This window comes from Oryza brachyantha, chromosome 9 (assembly GCF_000231095.2).
Source record: "Oryza brachyantha chromosome 9, ObraRS2, whole genome shotgun sequence".
Taxonomy (NCBI): domain Eukaryota; kingdom Viridiplantae; phylum Streptophyta; class Magnoliopsida; order Poales; family Poaceae; genus Oryza; species Oryza brachyantha.
Window position 1 is genome coordinate 11,548,240 of NC_023171.2, and position 12,353 is coordinate 11,560,592.

The window sequence follows — 12,353 nt, forward strand, 5'->3', positions numbered from 1 at the left end:
ATATATGATGGGGGATAACGAAGGCCATTAGGGCATATGGTGGGGCCCCTCCCCTACTAATCAAGGTGCAAGAACCCAACTATGTTGCATTCTCGTCAAGTAAACTAATGCAATTAATCCCCACGCATTGCCATCAAACCCCATTATTAGTTTCTATTTTAATCTTGCAACAGGGCGACATCGAGTGACAATAACTTGAGAGAGTACGAGCATGTTGACCTTTTGTCCCTGACACGTCGATTCTTAGCGTCGTAAGCCTATGGCCATATTTTTTTGACTAATGATGAAAGATAAAATAATATCTGATTTTTTATATCTATTTAAAGATATAAACGATAGAATTATCTATTATAAAGTTAAAAATATATTTTAAAAAGTAAGATGATAAGCTTTTTATAAAAAAATTGTACTGTATAGTAGTTTGGAAAGTACCTGTTTACAAAAACCGAGAAAAAAATCTCTGAAAAATTTTGGGTAAAAAACGTAGCCTATGCGTTGGTGACATGAACAGTAGCTGCAAGTAAGGTGGTGGTGAGTGGGTGAGGCCGTGGGAGTGGCCATCCGGATCGTGCATGTACGCATGATGCATCCCCATCAAAGATGCTGATGCATGCAAGAGGGGGGTGTCGCCGTCGCCGTCGCCGGAGACGAAGCTTTCTTTTTTGGCAGCGTTGTTTCCGCGCGTGACGACTGCGCGCGCAGGTATGCGTGCGTGTGCTTAATTTGCTTTCAGGTGTCGCGCAATGAATCTCGAGTCCGAGACGCCTCTTATTTCATCACCTTTTCTGCGTGTTTTAATTTTTTAAACTGTAGTTTGGTTTTGATGATCTTGCGTACTGTGCTTTTTGGTGGGCAACATGGAGTAGTTTAGTTTTATCACCGGTCTCAATACATGTTTCATAGGGTGTCATGCAAATTAAATATGGTGCGATATCAATAAAATTGCTGACTTGACAGAGTCATTAAATGAGTGAGTTTTATAAGATAAGAGAGAAGTTTCGTACCTATAAAACTTATTTGGCTCGGTTACCTAGTTTACAGTTTTGATAACGATACCATAAAGCTATGTATTGAGCCTGGCCTTATGTGAGCCTAGCTATGGATCGATTTATTTGTGTCTTAACTCGGAGCCAAACTCTAGGTTAGCCTTTTTGTTTTTGTTTTGTTTTTATTCTTTTTTTTTTAGGACAAACTCTAGCTAGCTAGCTAGCTATCTAGCTTGTGATAAAGAATGATGCAAAGGAAGGTACGACAAGAAAGCAAACAAAGTCGAACATAAAGTAGGAGAGGGTAAACAAGCTCAAACAGAAGAAAAGAAGAATGGACCTAGCTAGTGGTCCAACTAATAAAAGAAGCTGATGGCCTATTAAGCATCGCCATTAATTAGCACCCGCGCAAATTAAAAAGCTATGGAAAATGCCAATGGCTGATGGCTCATTAGCTAGCTCTTCCGAGCTTCCAGCCAATGTAATTACCTGCGTGACTTGTACGGTGTCTCATATATATATGGTCCCAATATATGCAAAGCCATAGTTAATTAAGTGAATTAATTGTGTCAAGTACATTACGAGCGTGGCTCGTACATATGATCTTTTTTCTAAGATAATAGAAGCTTATTGAATATTAACAATTACATTAAAATGTCATAATCGCGCGGAGAACAAGTTCACGTGTTATCATTATGCACATGTGTATGCTCACCTCCTCTTTACATCTAAAAGAAATCTTTATATAGATGTGGAGTGACAATACTCAAGTATATGTAACAGAGCTTGTCGGATTATATAAATTAATCCAATTTTAATTCTTTTATTTTTTATAAGAAAGAACAATGGAGGAAGAAGAAATAGTTTTTTTTTATTCCTACCAAACGTAACGTTACAATGCGCAGATGTATAATCTTATCTGAAATAATGAACTGATACATCTCTATCAGCCCAGCTACGGCCCACATTATTCTCTGTATATATGGGCCTAAAGCATACTCCACTATGTTTGTTAATGGGCCTGTGTCGTGAAGGCCCAAGACCAACACACTGAACCCAAACGACCTGGAGAAGCTGGCGTGGGCCGGACTCCAACCTCCACCTCATCCACGGCGGCGCGGAGCACGGCGGCTTCCTCCCGTCGTCCCGGAGGCGGGAGGCCGGAGCACCGGGCGCGGCGCGCTCGCCGACCGGCGGCGGCGACCCAGCCGCACCGCGCGGCGCGGGGCTCTCGTCTCCTCCAAGAGACTACTGCCGCTGCAAGTAGCTATGCCTCCTCCCACCGTCCCCTTCTTCCTCACCTCCACCACGCTCGCCGCTGCGTCCGCGAAGCCGCAGCGGCCCGGGCCGCCCTCGCCGGCGCAGCTGCAGCAGAAGAGGCCGCCATGCGAGGCGCGGGACGCTTCCCTGGAAGCGTGCGCTTCGTACACCGCGCGCATGCGGCTCAACCCGCAGCTCGCGCTCCGCCTGTTCGACCACCTCGTCCGCTCCGGCGCCGACCCCGACCACGTGGCGTACGCTCTCGCGCTGGGCCGCTGCGCGCGCGAGGGGGACCGCCGCGCTGCAGCGCAGCTCCACGCGCACGCCGCTAAGCGCGGGGGCACGTCCCACCGCCGCGTGCGCAACGGGCTCATCCACGCGTACGCCGTCTGCGGGATGCTGCTGGACGCGCGCAAGGTGTTCGACCGCGGACACGAGGGTGACACGGTGGCCTGGAACTCCCTGCTGCAAGGGTACGCGACTGCTGGGGGCGTGAATGCGCTCCGCGAGTTCTTCGCGGGGATGCAAGGCCGCGACACAGTTTCGTGGAACACGATCATCGCGTGGTGCGTTGAGAATGGGGAGTATGAGGAGGCAATTGCAGTGTTCCGTGAGATGCTGGCAAGCATGGAGTGTCTTCCTGATAGGGTCACACTGGTGAGCGTCATCTCAGCGATTACATATTTGGGTGCACTAGCCCAGGGGCTATGGGCTCATGCATATGTTTGTAGGAAAGGTATTCAAGTTGAGGAGAGGTTGAGCTCAGCTCTCATAAATATGTATTCAAAGTGTGGTTGCATTGAAGGTGCAGTTTATGTGTTCGAAAATCTGGGGCCAAAGATGAGTGTGGATACTTGGAATGCGATGTTAGCTGGCTTCACAGTGAATGGATGCAGTAAGAAAGCTCTGGAGCTTTTTGTTAAGATGGAGATAACAGGTTTGGTTCCTAACAAGATTACTTTTAACAGTATACTGAATGCTTGTAGCCATGGGGGTTTTGTTGAGGAAGGTATAGGGTATTTCGAGAAAATGACGAAGGTTTATGATATTGAGCCCGACATTGCCCACTATGGCTGCATGGTGGATCTGTTCTGCCGTACGGGGCTTTTTGACAAAGCTGAAAACATGATCCAGATGATGCCAATGAAGCCAGATGCATCAATGTGGAAGGCCCTAGTAGGTGCTTGTAGAACTCACAGGAACTTTGAACTGGGAAGGAAGGCAGGCCATAGGCTTATTGAGGCTGCACCAAATGATCACGCAGGGTATGTGCTGCTATCCAACATATATGCACTAGATGGCAACTGGACAGGTGTGCATAAGGTGAGGAAGCTGATGTTGGATCGTGGTGTGCAAAAGCTACCTGGGAGTAGCTCAATAAAGATTGATGGTGTAATTCATGAGTTCATATCTGGGGATAAAAACCATTTGAGCAAGGAGGAAATATACAAGATGCTGAGTGAAATGTGTCAGAAATTGAAGGTTGCAGGGTATGTGCCAGATACTTCACAAGTGCTACTAGATATTGATGATGAGGATGTAAAGGAGAGCTCATTAGCTCTTCACAGCGAGAAGCTTGCAATTGCCTTTGGATTGATAAGTACTGCACCCGGCACGCCTATTAGGATAGTAAAGAACCTCCGGGTTTGTGGAGATTGTCATAATGCCATTCAACTTCTAAGCAAGATTTATGGGAGGTGCATAATTGTTAGGGATGCAAATCGATTTCATCATTTCAGAGAAGGATCATGCTCTTGCAGCGATTTTTGGTAACTTCAATTGAACTACAATTCTGTTTCTTTTCTTTGTAGTTGTAAATGTAACACAAAAACATTCAGCATATGGGAATGGAAATGTTTATAGTTGTCCATCTGAGAACAGTTGAGGCTCTTTACTTGATTTCATGTCTATTAAAAGCTAAGGTATCCATAAACCAACAGCATGATTGCTACCCTCTTGTGTCTCAGCAACTTGAAACCTAATTATTGTCCTTTTCAGTCTCCATGATCCAGTACTGAACATGAATCTGAGATGTATGTCCTACGCAAAAGTTCCATTAAAATAAATTGAACTCCTTCCATATGGTAGGGGCTACAAATCATCAATGACCTGATACATACCTAATGCTTTTCTCTCAAGTGTTGTTACTGTAATTGCTGAGGATGGCAGCTTCACGTTTCAAAGAGGGGAAATAGTAGGTGATAGGGACAACAACTACGGCAGGCATTTGCTTGCCTTTTTAGTGAGTATAAGGCTTTTCTTTGTTTCTGCTTGGCATGAAACCTTATTCATACATCTATGATACCACAAAATTCATCACCTTCTATGCCATTAATTGATATTATTTATGGATGTTCGATTCTTCTACTTTATTGGTGCATCTATTCTGTTTTTTTTGCATCATGTATTCATCCATGACATCCTACATACGTAATGCAATTACTACGTGTGTTCTTGAACAATTCAGCTATATCGCAGTTTATTTGTATCACAAAAAGTCTATCAAATCACAATATTGTCTTGAAAGAGTTCTAGTAATGGAGTACTTTACAAGTACAGTGGTAAATTGGGATTAGTTGTCCCATGGGTTATACCTTTCATAATCTTTGCAAAGGTCCAGATGACCGATTTGTTCTACTATTATGTTCTTAACTACCCTTTAGGGCCTGGAAATTCATGCACTAGGAGAGTTGTACCCATGGGAGAACATTTACCCACTAGATTTGCTAGTTCTTTATCTCCCTTGTTGCATGTTATTGATTTTGAAAGAGACATGAAGTGTGCTGAACAAGAAAAGGTATAGCAGTTGTTTAGTTCATGAACAAAGGAAAGTGGGTTTGTGGTAAGGACAAAGACCAACACTATTTGGGAGAAGTGATCACTTTCTCCCTACTGTTATTACTTCCTGGTGGTCTGGTTGATGCAGGGCCTTTGAACAAATGACAAGGAACACCTTTGATGCAGTTGCATGCTTAGTGGGCATTTGCAAGCAAACAACACAGGTATCATCTCATGTCAAATTCTTGAAGTGGAGATGGAGTTGTAGTTGCTAGTAGCCTAGTACAGAGTTTGCATCAAACCACTAAGTAGGAAAGTTTTAGATCTTCGTAATGTCAAATTCGAATGTTTATTCCCTTGAGAAACACTGCACATTTGCCTTTTATGCAGCATTTGGTAAGGACATCATCATGGTAAAAGGGAACAATACATAGAATTGGTGCAAAGTTTGGAACTACTTTAGATGTAGTACTAGTACCAAACTCATAGAGAGCACATAAATTTAACTTAAATCAACCATCTCCCATGTAAAGTAGAGGATTTGAAATGCTACTGATCTCTTAACCTTTTAGAGAAAACTCAGTAGTTCTATGTGAACTATCATGGCCAGCAGCATTCTGTTCAACTAGTTACTCTACGTTCTATAGGCAAACCTTTTAGAGAAAACTCAGTAGTTCTATGTGACTGCAGTAGTAACTATCCGGATCTGGTACATTGCAACTAGGAAAATGGTAACCTTTTTCCTTCACGCACAAGGCAACACAGACACGCATGCATACGCATATGCACACGCACATAATGGTATATGATGTATAGTAGAACTGCAGCTCCATGCCAATCATTAACAGGTTGGCCTTGACAAAATAAGCTGCCTGCTGCCCTTACAACTCTGTTTGTTTACCTTTTCTCTCTTGGGAGAGGTTTTTTAGTATTCCCCAGATATGTAATTTGTGGCGTGACCCCTAGTTTACAACTCTAATCACTACTCTAGGAGTATAATAAGACCATTAGCGCATGGCACAATGCATAATTAGGGTTTGGAATAATCTGTAATTACATATGCATGGTTTGGATTATATAGCCCGCAAGATGGTTTTCACCTAACATAGACCTTTACCAAAAATATACTCACTTGCATCTCGCGTGCAGCTGGCTTTGCCATGGATTGTGCTTTGTTTATGATTTACAGAAAGGTGTAACATACGCTTTCCTAAGCAAAATTAGAGATACCGTACCCTAGCACATGGGAACCGAATGCTGAATTAACACAGGTGTACTCACAGTGCTGAGATACTATGGGCCAACTTGTACTGTAATCAAATCATCCGTGTTCAATTCTAATCATTCATTCTTGGTAATGATCCCATTAAGACTGCTTTTTTGTTCTTTGCTTCTCGATACATCTTTCTAGTAACTGTTTGCACAAACTTTTTTAGCATGTAGTACAAATTATGATAGGCAGGGGGGGGGGGGGGTTGGTTTTATCTTCTTTTACTTCGAGTAAGCTTAGAATGTACTGAAACCCTTTCTATTCCGTTCAGGATCTTTTCTTTCTGAACAAAAAACCCAAAAATCATATGTGAAATAATTGAATAAATAGGACTCCAATCGTGTTGTTTCGCAGATTTGCCATTAGGCCCACATTTCATAGACACAGATGGATCCACATGTCATTATGTTCTGAGTCTTAAAGGACAAGTGTGCGATTTTATTTGTGACAAAAACAAAAATTGCTGTAAACTAGTTAAGGAGGACAGTCTTCTCAGGGAGCAGGGTCTGTGAGATGAACGAATCCGATGCTGAAACTCTTATCTTCATTATAACATGGATATGTTTTTTAGCTTTAGACTTACCCCAAAAGAGACGATTGCCAGCTAATCTCATGCAGACATTGTTCCATTTTTTTTACTTTGGGTTCTTTGGCTGTTATTTCTTGGAGCTGTTTTGTTTGCAGGAATCCTCTGCTCTCACTACTCACTAGCACCAGATGGCCCGCTCCTGACAGGTAGGACCTAAAAACAAGAAGCCCCATCCATATCAGCACTACATTTCCTCTCGCTTTTTTTTTCCTTTTGAGAAAGAAAATAATTATGTTGCTCTTGTTTTCAGCTCATCCTCTGCTCCTGTTGACAGCAAGCTCTGAAGTGATCTGCTCTCGCGTTATCCGGTTCTGATGCAGGCCCATTCGTTCTGAGAGCATATGGTACATATGAATATGTATGACAATGATTGGAAAAGAAGACATGGATCTGCAGCAACCTTTCTGGCGAGCATAATGATGCACGAGAAGATAATCTGGTGGATGGTCGGGTCCATTTCCATTCCTCAATGACTGCACGAGCCGGACGAGAACGGGTAAATGCCTTGTGTCGAGGCCGGCCAGCCCTGCCGTGCACAAGACTGGCAAAAGGAGGGCCTGCCCAGTGTGACACTCGGTCATGGATGGCGAAGGAGATATGTAGGGCTACCCCCCTACGGATGAGCTATGGTCGTCTTCTCAAAGATAAAAAGAAAGGAGGAGCTGGGCTTGGCTAGGAATCTATCAAGACTTGTTATCTAAGTAGCTTGTGGTCCATGTTCTGGGGAGTTTGAAGTCGTATCCTTTTCCAATCTTTAGTTTGCATTTCTCTCAAGATTCGGTTTCTTTGCTTTCCCTTGCCCCTTTAAGAGTGAACAGTTTAGTAAGGGCGCCACTAATGGTTGGCAGATGAAGAGAGCAAAAAAAGGATGCAGAGGGGGGGCCGGATACACTGCTGAAAGAAAGGTAAAGAGGTAAGCAGGGAATAACTTGTAACTTGCAGGCCACTTCTTGCAGTGTTAACCATGAAAGATAGATAGGATTATCACAGCTTCCTGATGCTTTTCTTAAGCACAAATTTAAAAGCTTAAGGGGGGCAAAAGCGTGTTTGGAGTGAATAAAAGTATTGCATGGGTGGTAGGCTTTAACTAATCTAAAGCTAGATTCGAGCGTTCGCTAACCCCGAGGCTAACGAATAGTTTTTATTTATTTACTGCAAAGAAAGATTGAGATTAGGAGAATCTGAACTCTGGAGGGGCATCTCTCTCTGATGGGTTAAACTTGCTCTAATCAAAGTTTAAAACTCTAACCCCTGGCTGTCCAGTTAGCTTTGCTCTTTCCTTCTAGTTTCTCTTGCTTGGAAGAGCTTGTCTATAATACAAGGCACCCACATGTCATATACTACCTGCTTGTTTTTCAGTTACCTCCTCATAAGAAAGATAGAGTATGGTTAGTTAGTAGGACCTTGAACAAGAAGAGAGGAAAAAAAATCTAGTGATGAAATGAAAGTGCCATTGCTTTGTTGTGGGGCAATGCCTCGATTGCAACCCCCTCCTAATGTTGACCACCATTTTCTTCAACAAAACTAATCATGCCGATCATGAAGGGCGTGTAAATAATTGCCTGTGTCGAGCATAAAAAATGCAAACAGTCAAATAATGATGAGAGTTAGGGGTGCATAATTTACAGCCAGGCTCCTTGAGAAAGCGAGCAGCCGGAGCAGATAAACAAATGCCTGTGAGAGTTGGCAGTGTCAGGGATGCTATGCCTATGCTCTGCTGGCTAGTATGCGGTAAGCTTCCTCTCTTTACGCCTGTTATATGTGTGTGTGTAATAGTGTAAGTGGCAAGTAAGTAAACAAAAGCAAAGGTAAACAGCATGATTAAAGGGCTGTTAACAAAGATAAAGCAGTGACTCAGTAAAATATAAGCCCTCCCTTAAGGTTAAACAACACAAATAAACCATGGTGTATTGGTGTTGTGGTGAGTGGTGGTGACTAGGAGGAGGAGTAAAGTTGCCTGCCTGCCTGCCTCTGTGGTTAACCCTGTACTAGCATTAGCCCTACACAAACTAGTGATGAACAGCTAGTAAATAGTCCTATAAATGTATCAAGCCTTTGCCTACACACTCTCTCTAGTAGTCTATGATCTTCTTCCTCTCATCTCCCTCTTGCTGGAACATATAGCATCAGGATCCTCTGTGGGCATCTCTCCTTTTCTTGCCATTTCTGGCCATAGGCTACAATAAGAGTTCTTGCTTGGGTGGTCATCCTCCTACCTCACTGCCCATACAGCTCCGGTCAGGTCAAGGAGAGGAGCTAGCTAGCTTGTCTGCTCTAAGCACTGATCACTCCTCTGGTTGCGTCCATTGATCTGGCTCGTCATCTTCTGCTTGCTCGTCAGCTAGGAATTCGTGGTCTTGTGGGGGTTTTGATCGATGGACATGAACGAGAGCAGTGAGAAAGGAATGGAGAGCAATGCGTCCTCTGGCCCTGGCAATGGCATCCCGGTGGAGTGGCAGAGCCAATTCAGCAGCGCCTTCGCGTGCCAGCCGTCGGCGGTGCATCAGCAGCACGCCATGATGGACTCCTTCGCGGCGGCGTCCGCCAGCCTGTGGGCGTCGGCCGCCTCGCAGAACATGGCACTCTCCTCCGACGTCAGCGCCATGTCGTCCGCCGCGCCGCCGCGGGGAGCGGGGTTCTTGGCGCCGGTCCCCGGATTCCTCCAGCAGGGGCTCGGCCATTTCCCGGTGGACTCCGGGTTCATCGAGCGCGCGGCGCGGTCGACGTGCTTCGGCGCCAGCGGAGGCGGGATGATGGGCGCCAGCGCGTACGGCGCGGCTGACCAGTCCATGGGTGACGCTTTCGGTGGCGCCACGGAGGGGCTCATGGACCATCACAGGAGGAACGATGGCAACGACAAGGCCGAGCAGGAGTTCGCCGGCAACGGCCACGACGAGCTGCCGAGCTCAGAAGTAGCCGGTGGAGACTGCTCCTCCAAGGGCTCAGACTCCAAGAAGAGGAGACGGCCTAACGAGGTAACACTGACGTTCCATCTTATTTTCGTTTGAAATCTCTGTTGAGTTGTCCACTTTGTTGCTCAATTAACGTAAATTTGTGTGCTTTGTTCGATAAACAAAGGTGATTGGAGCCGATCAAGTCCATTCTTCCAACTTGCCATCTGATTCTGCAAACGAGAGCGTCCACAGCAAGGACAAAGGCGAGGAGAGCAGCCCAGCGACGACGAATGGTGGCAAGTCGAAAGGGAAGGGAGCGAAGGAGACCTCTGAGTCACAGAAGGAAGAGTACATTCATGTCCGGGCTCGTCGTGGCCAGGCAACCAACAGCCACAGCCTAGCAGAAAGGGTATATATTTCTGTGTCCTAGTATGGATACTATGGTTTGCAATTGGCATTAGCATGTTGAAACTGAGTGCACTCATGAATTGTTTGCAGTTGAGAAGGGAGAAGATCAGTGAGAGGATGAAGCTTCTGCAGGACCTAGTTCCTGGCTGTAGCAAGGTGAGTTTTACTTTCTGAAGAAAGACTCGCGATTTTTCTTCCTGTAGAAAGAACTGAACAAATTCAAAAACGCTGTCTCTCTTTTAATTGAATTAGGTCACCGGAAAAGCGGTGATGCTTGATGAGATCATCAACTATGTTCAGTCGCTCCAAAGACAAGTTGAGGTACTGTTCCCCGGAGGTTCTGACTATCCATACTGTTGAACCGAATTGTCATGTAGAATTGATAGAATCACTTTTATTTCAGAGATGTTTCTAGTAACTAAATATGTCTGTCATGGTAAACTACAAAACATAAAATACTGATCATCTGTTTGCATTGCAGTTCTTATCGATGAAGCTTGCAACAGTAAACCCAAGGCTTGACCTCAACATAGAAGGGCTTCTTTCGAAAGACGTATGCTAGCAAGTTGAATCCTCACTTTACTTTGATTAGATTTCCTTCTAGGAAGCTAACCGTATCCATTTCCTCCTCGACACAACAGCTTCTTCGTTTCCCTGGAGTTCCTTCATCCTCTATCGGATTTTCTCCAGAAATGATGCACCCTCAACTACAGTTGTCACAGCCAGGCTTGATTCAGGGTGGTGCTGCTGGCATGGCCAACCCCGACGTGTTCAGAAGAATAATACAAGCGCAACTAGGTGCAAAAGATGGATCTCAGGTTAGAATCTAATCACCAAAATTTACTTTGACTAGTAGTTGGCATAGCTTGAGCTGTCATTGAACATAAGTTGCTCCTAAAACCATACCTCAACAGTCAACAGCTACCTGATTATAATCACTAGGCTGTATTGCCTGGGACCTACTACATTACAGATCATTCGCCTACACATATTAAATGAACTAGCTGAAACATCTAAATAGCTTATTTCCAAAAGGCTATCTACATATGTATCAAATTTAGGCTCTACCATTCCTATCATATGTACGTAGCGTTTCCTCGTGCACGAACTTGTTAGCTCCAAAATCTTAAGAAAGGCAACACATACTGATACTCAAATTCTGAAAAGGGATGCTGATCAAGTTCACAATTCTTTCCAGCAGATGCCCCACGCATTGAATGGATCATTCAGTGACGTTTCCCAAATGGCGTACCCGTCCCTCGGTTCACAGGACCTAAGCATCAGGCCATCTCAGGATGGGTTTCAAATGTGAAGTGAAGAAGGGGGCCAATTCCATGTACGTGCTATTGTTTCTGGTAATCTGGTGAACAGGGCAGGCACACGCACATGACTGAAGCTGCTACTGCTGGAGAAGCAGCGTTTGCAGTGCTAGCTCATCGCATAACTGAAGCCTTTAATTGCTTCGCGGCTAGCTGTATATCCATCGGGTTATTATTGTGTTCAGAACTGAAACTGAAAGCCTTGAGCCCCACAGGGACGCTGGAACGAAAATCTGCATCCTGGATGGTTGGAAATTCTGTCTGGGGGCGTGCATTTACACTGCAGCACGAGGAGCGGCAGTCAGTCACAGCAACTAAGCAAAGCAGCTTGAATTTGCTGCACGGCATAATGCAAGATCATCTGTTAAAAATTACTTCCGACGCATGCATTGTTGGTTGCAAAAAAAAAACAGCGATTAAACAACTCATAAACCAGGTGCTGATGTTAATGTTAGGATCAAACGCATTTGGCTCATGTTCTTGTACCACAGGCCAGGATACATGATAAGCTGTTGTTCATCATGCAGAGCATGCCTCAATTCAGAACCGGTAGCTCTCACAATTCTCCCTGCGTTCCTCCATGCTTTCTTCTTCCTCTTAGCTCAGTATGCTTGCCAGAACCAAATTCTCTCAAGCCTTCTCTAACATCTTAGCTCCTCTTGCCACTAAACAAACCTTCCTCTAACACTAAAGCTCCACTTGCCACTAAACAAACCTAACCACAAACTTAACCAGTAGTCATACCTTTGCACAGTGAAAACACTGTGCACTGATTCTTCTCACCCCCAGCACAGAAACAAAAACACTGCACTGTAGCCGCTGTAGCTGAAGCGCCGAGCACAGAAGCGG

At 44.7% G+C, this 12,353-nt stretch overlaps 1 protein-coding gene and 1 pseudogene across 5 annotated transcripts; both read left to right on the top strand.

Annotated features, from left to right (window-relative positions):
• The first annotated feature begins 2,121 nt into the window (after nt 1-2,121).
• Nucleotides 2,122-7,198, top strand: LOC102718022 (annotated as a pseudogene).
• A 330-nt stretch (nt 7,199-7,528) lies between these two features.
• On the top strand, nt 7,529-12,062 carry LOC102701376 (transcription factor bHLH49). Of its 5 annotated transcripts, XM_040527282.1 has the most exons (9): nt 7,600-7,617; nt 7,732-7,796; nt 9,225-9,858; nt 9,962-10,186; nt 10,276-10,341; nt 10,438-10,506; nt 10,667-10,738; nt 10,827-11,003; nt 11,384-12,062. In XM_040527282.1, the coding sequence occupies exons 3-9, from the start codon at nt 9,259-9,261 to the stop codon at nt 11,495-11,497; spliced, it is 1,323 nt and encodes a 440-aa protein (XP_040383216.1). In that variant the 5' UTR covers nt 7,600-7,617; nt 7,732-7,796; nt 9,225-9,258; the 3' UTR covers nt 11,498-12,062. The 5 variants fall into 5 exon arrangements, with proteins under 5 accessions (XP_040383215.1, XP_040383216.1, XP_040383217.1 ...); XM_040527281.1 differs by having other exon boundaries at nt 7,529-7,796; XM_040527283.1 differs by lacking the exons at nt 7,600-7,617; nt 7,732-7,796 and adding an exon at nt 8,562-8,614.
• Nucleotides 12,063-12,353: the final 291 nt, after the last annotated feature.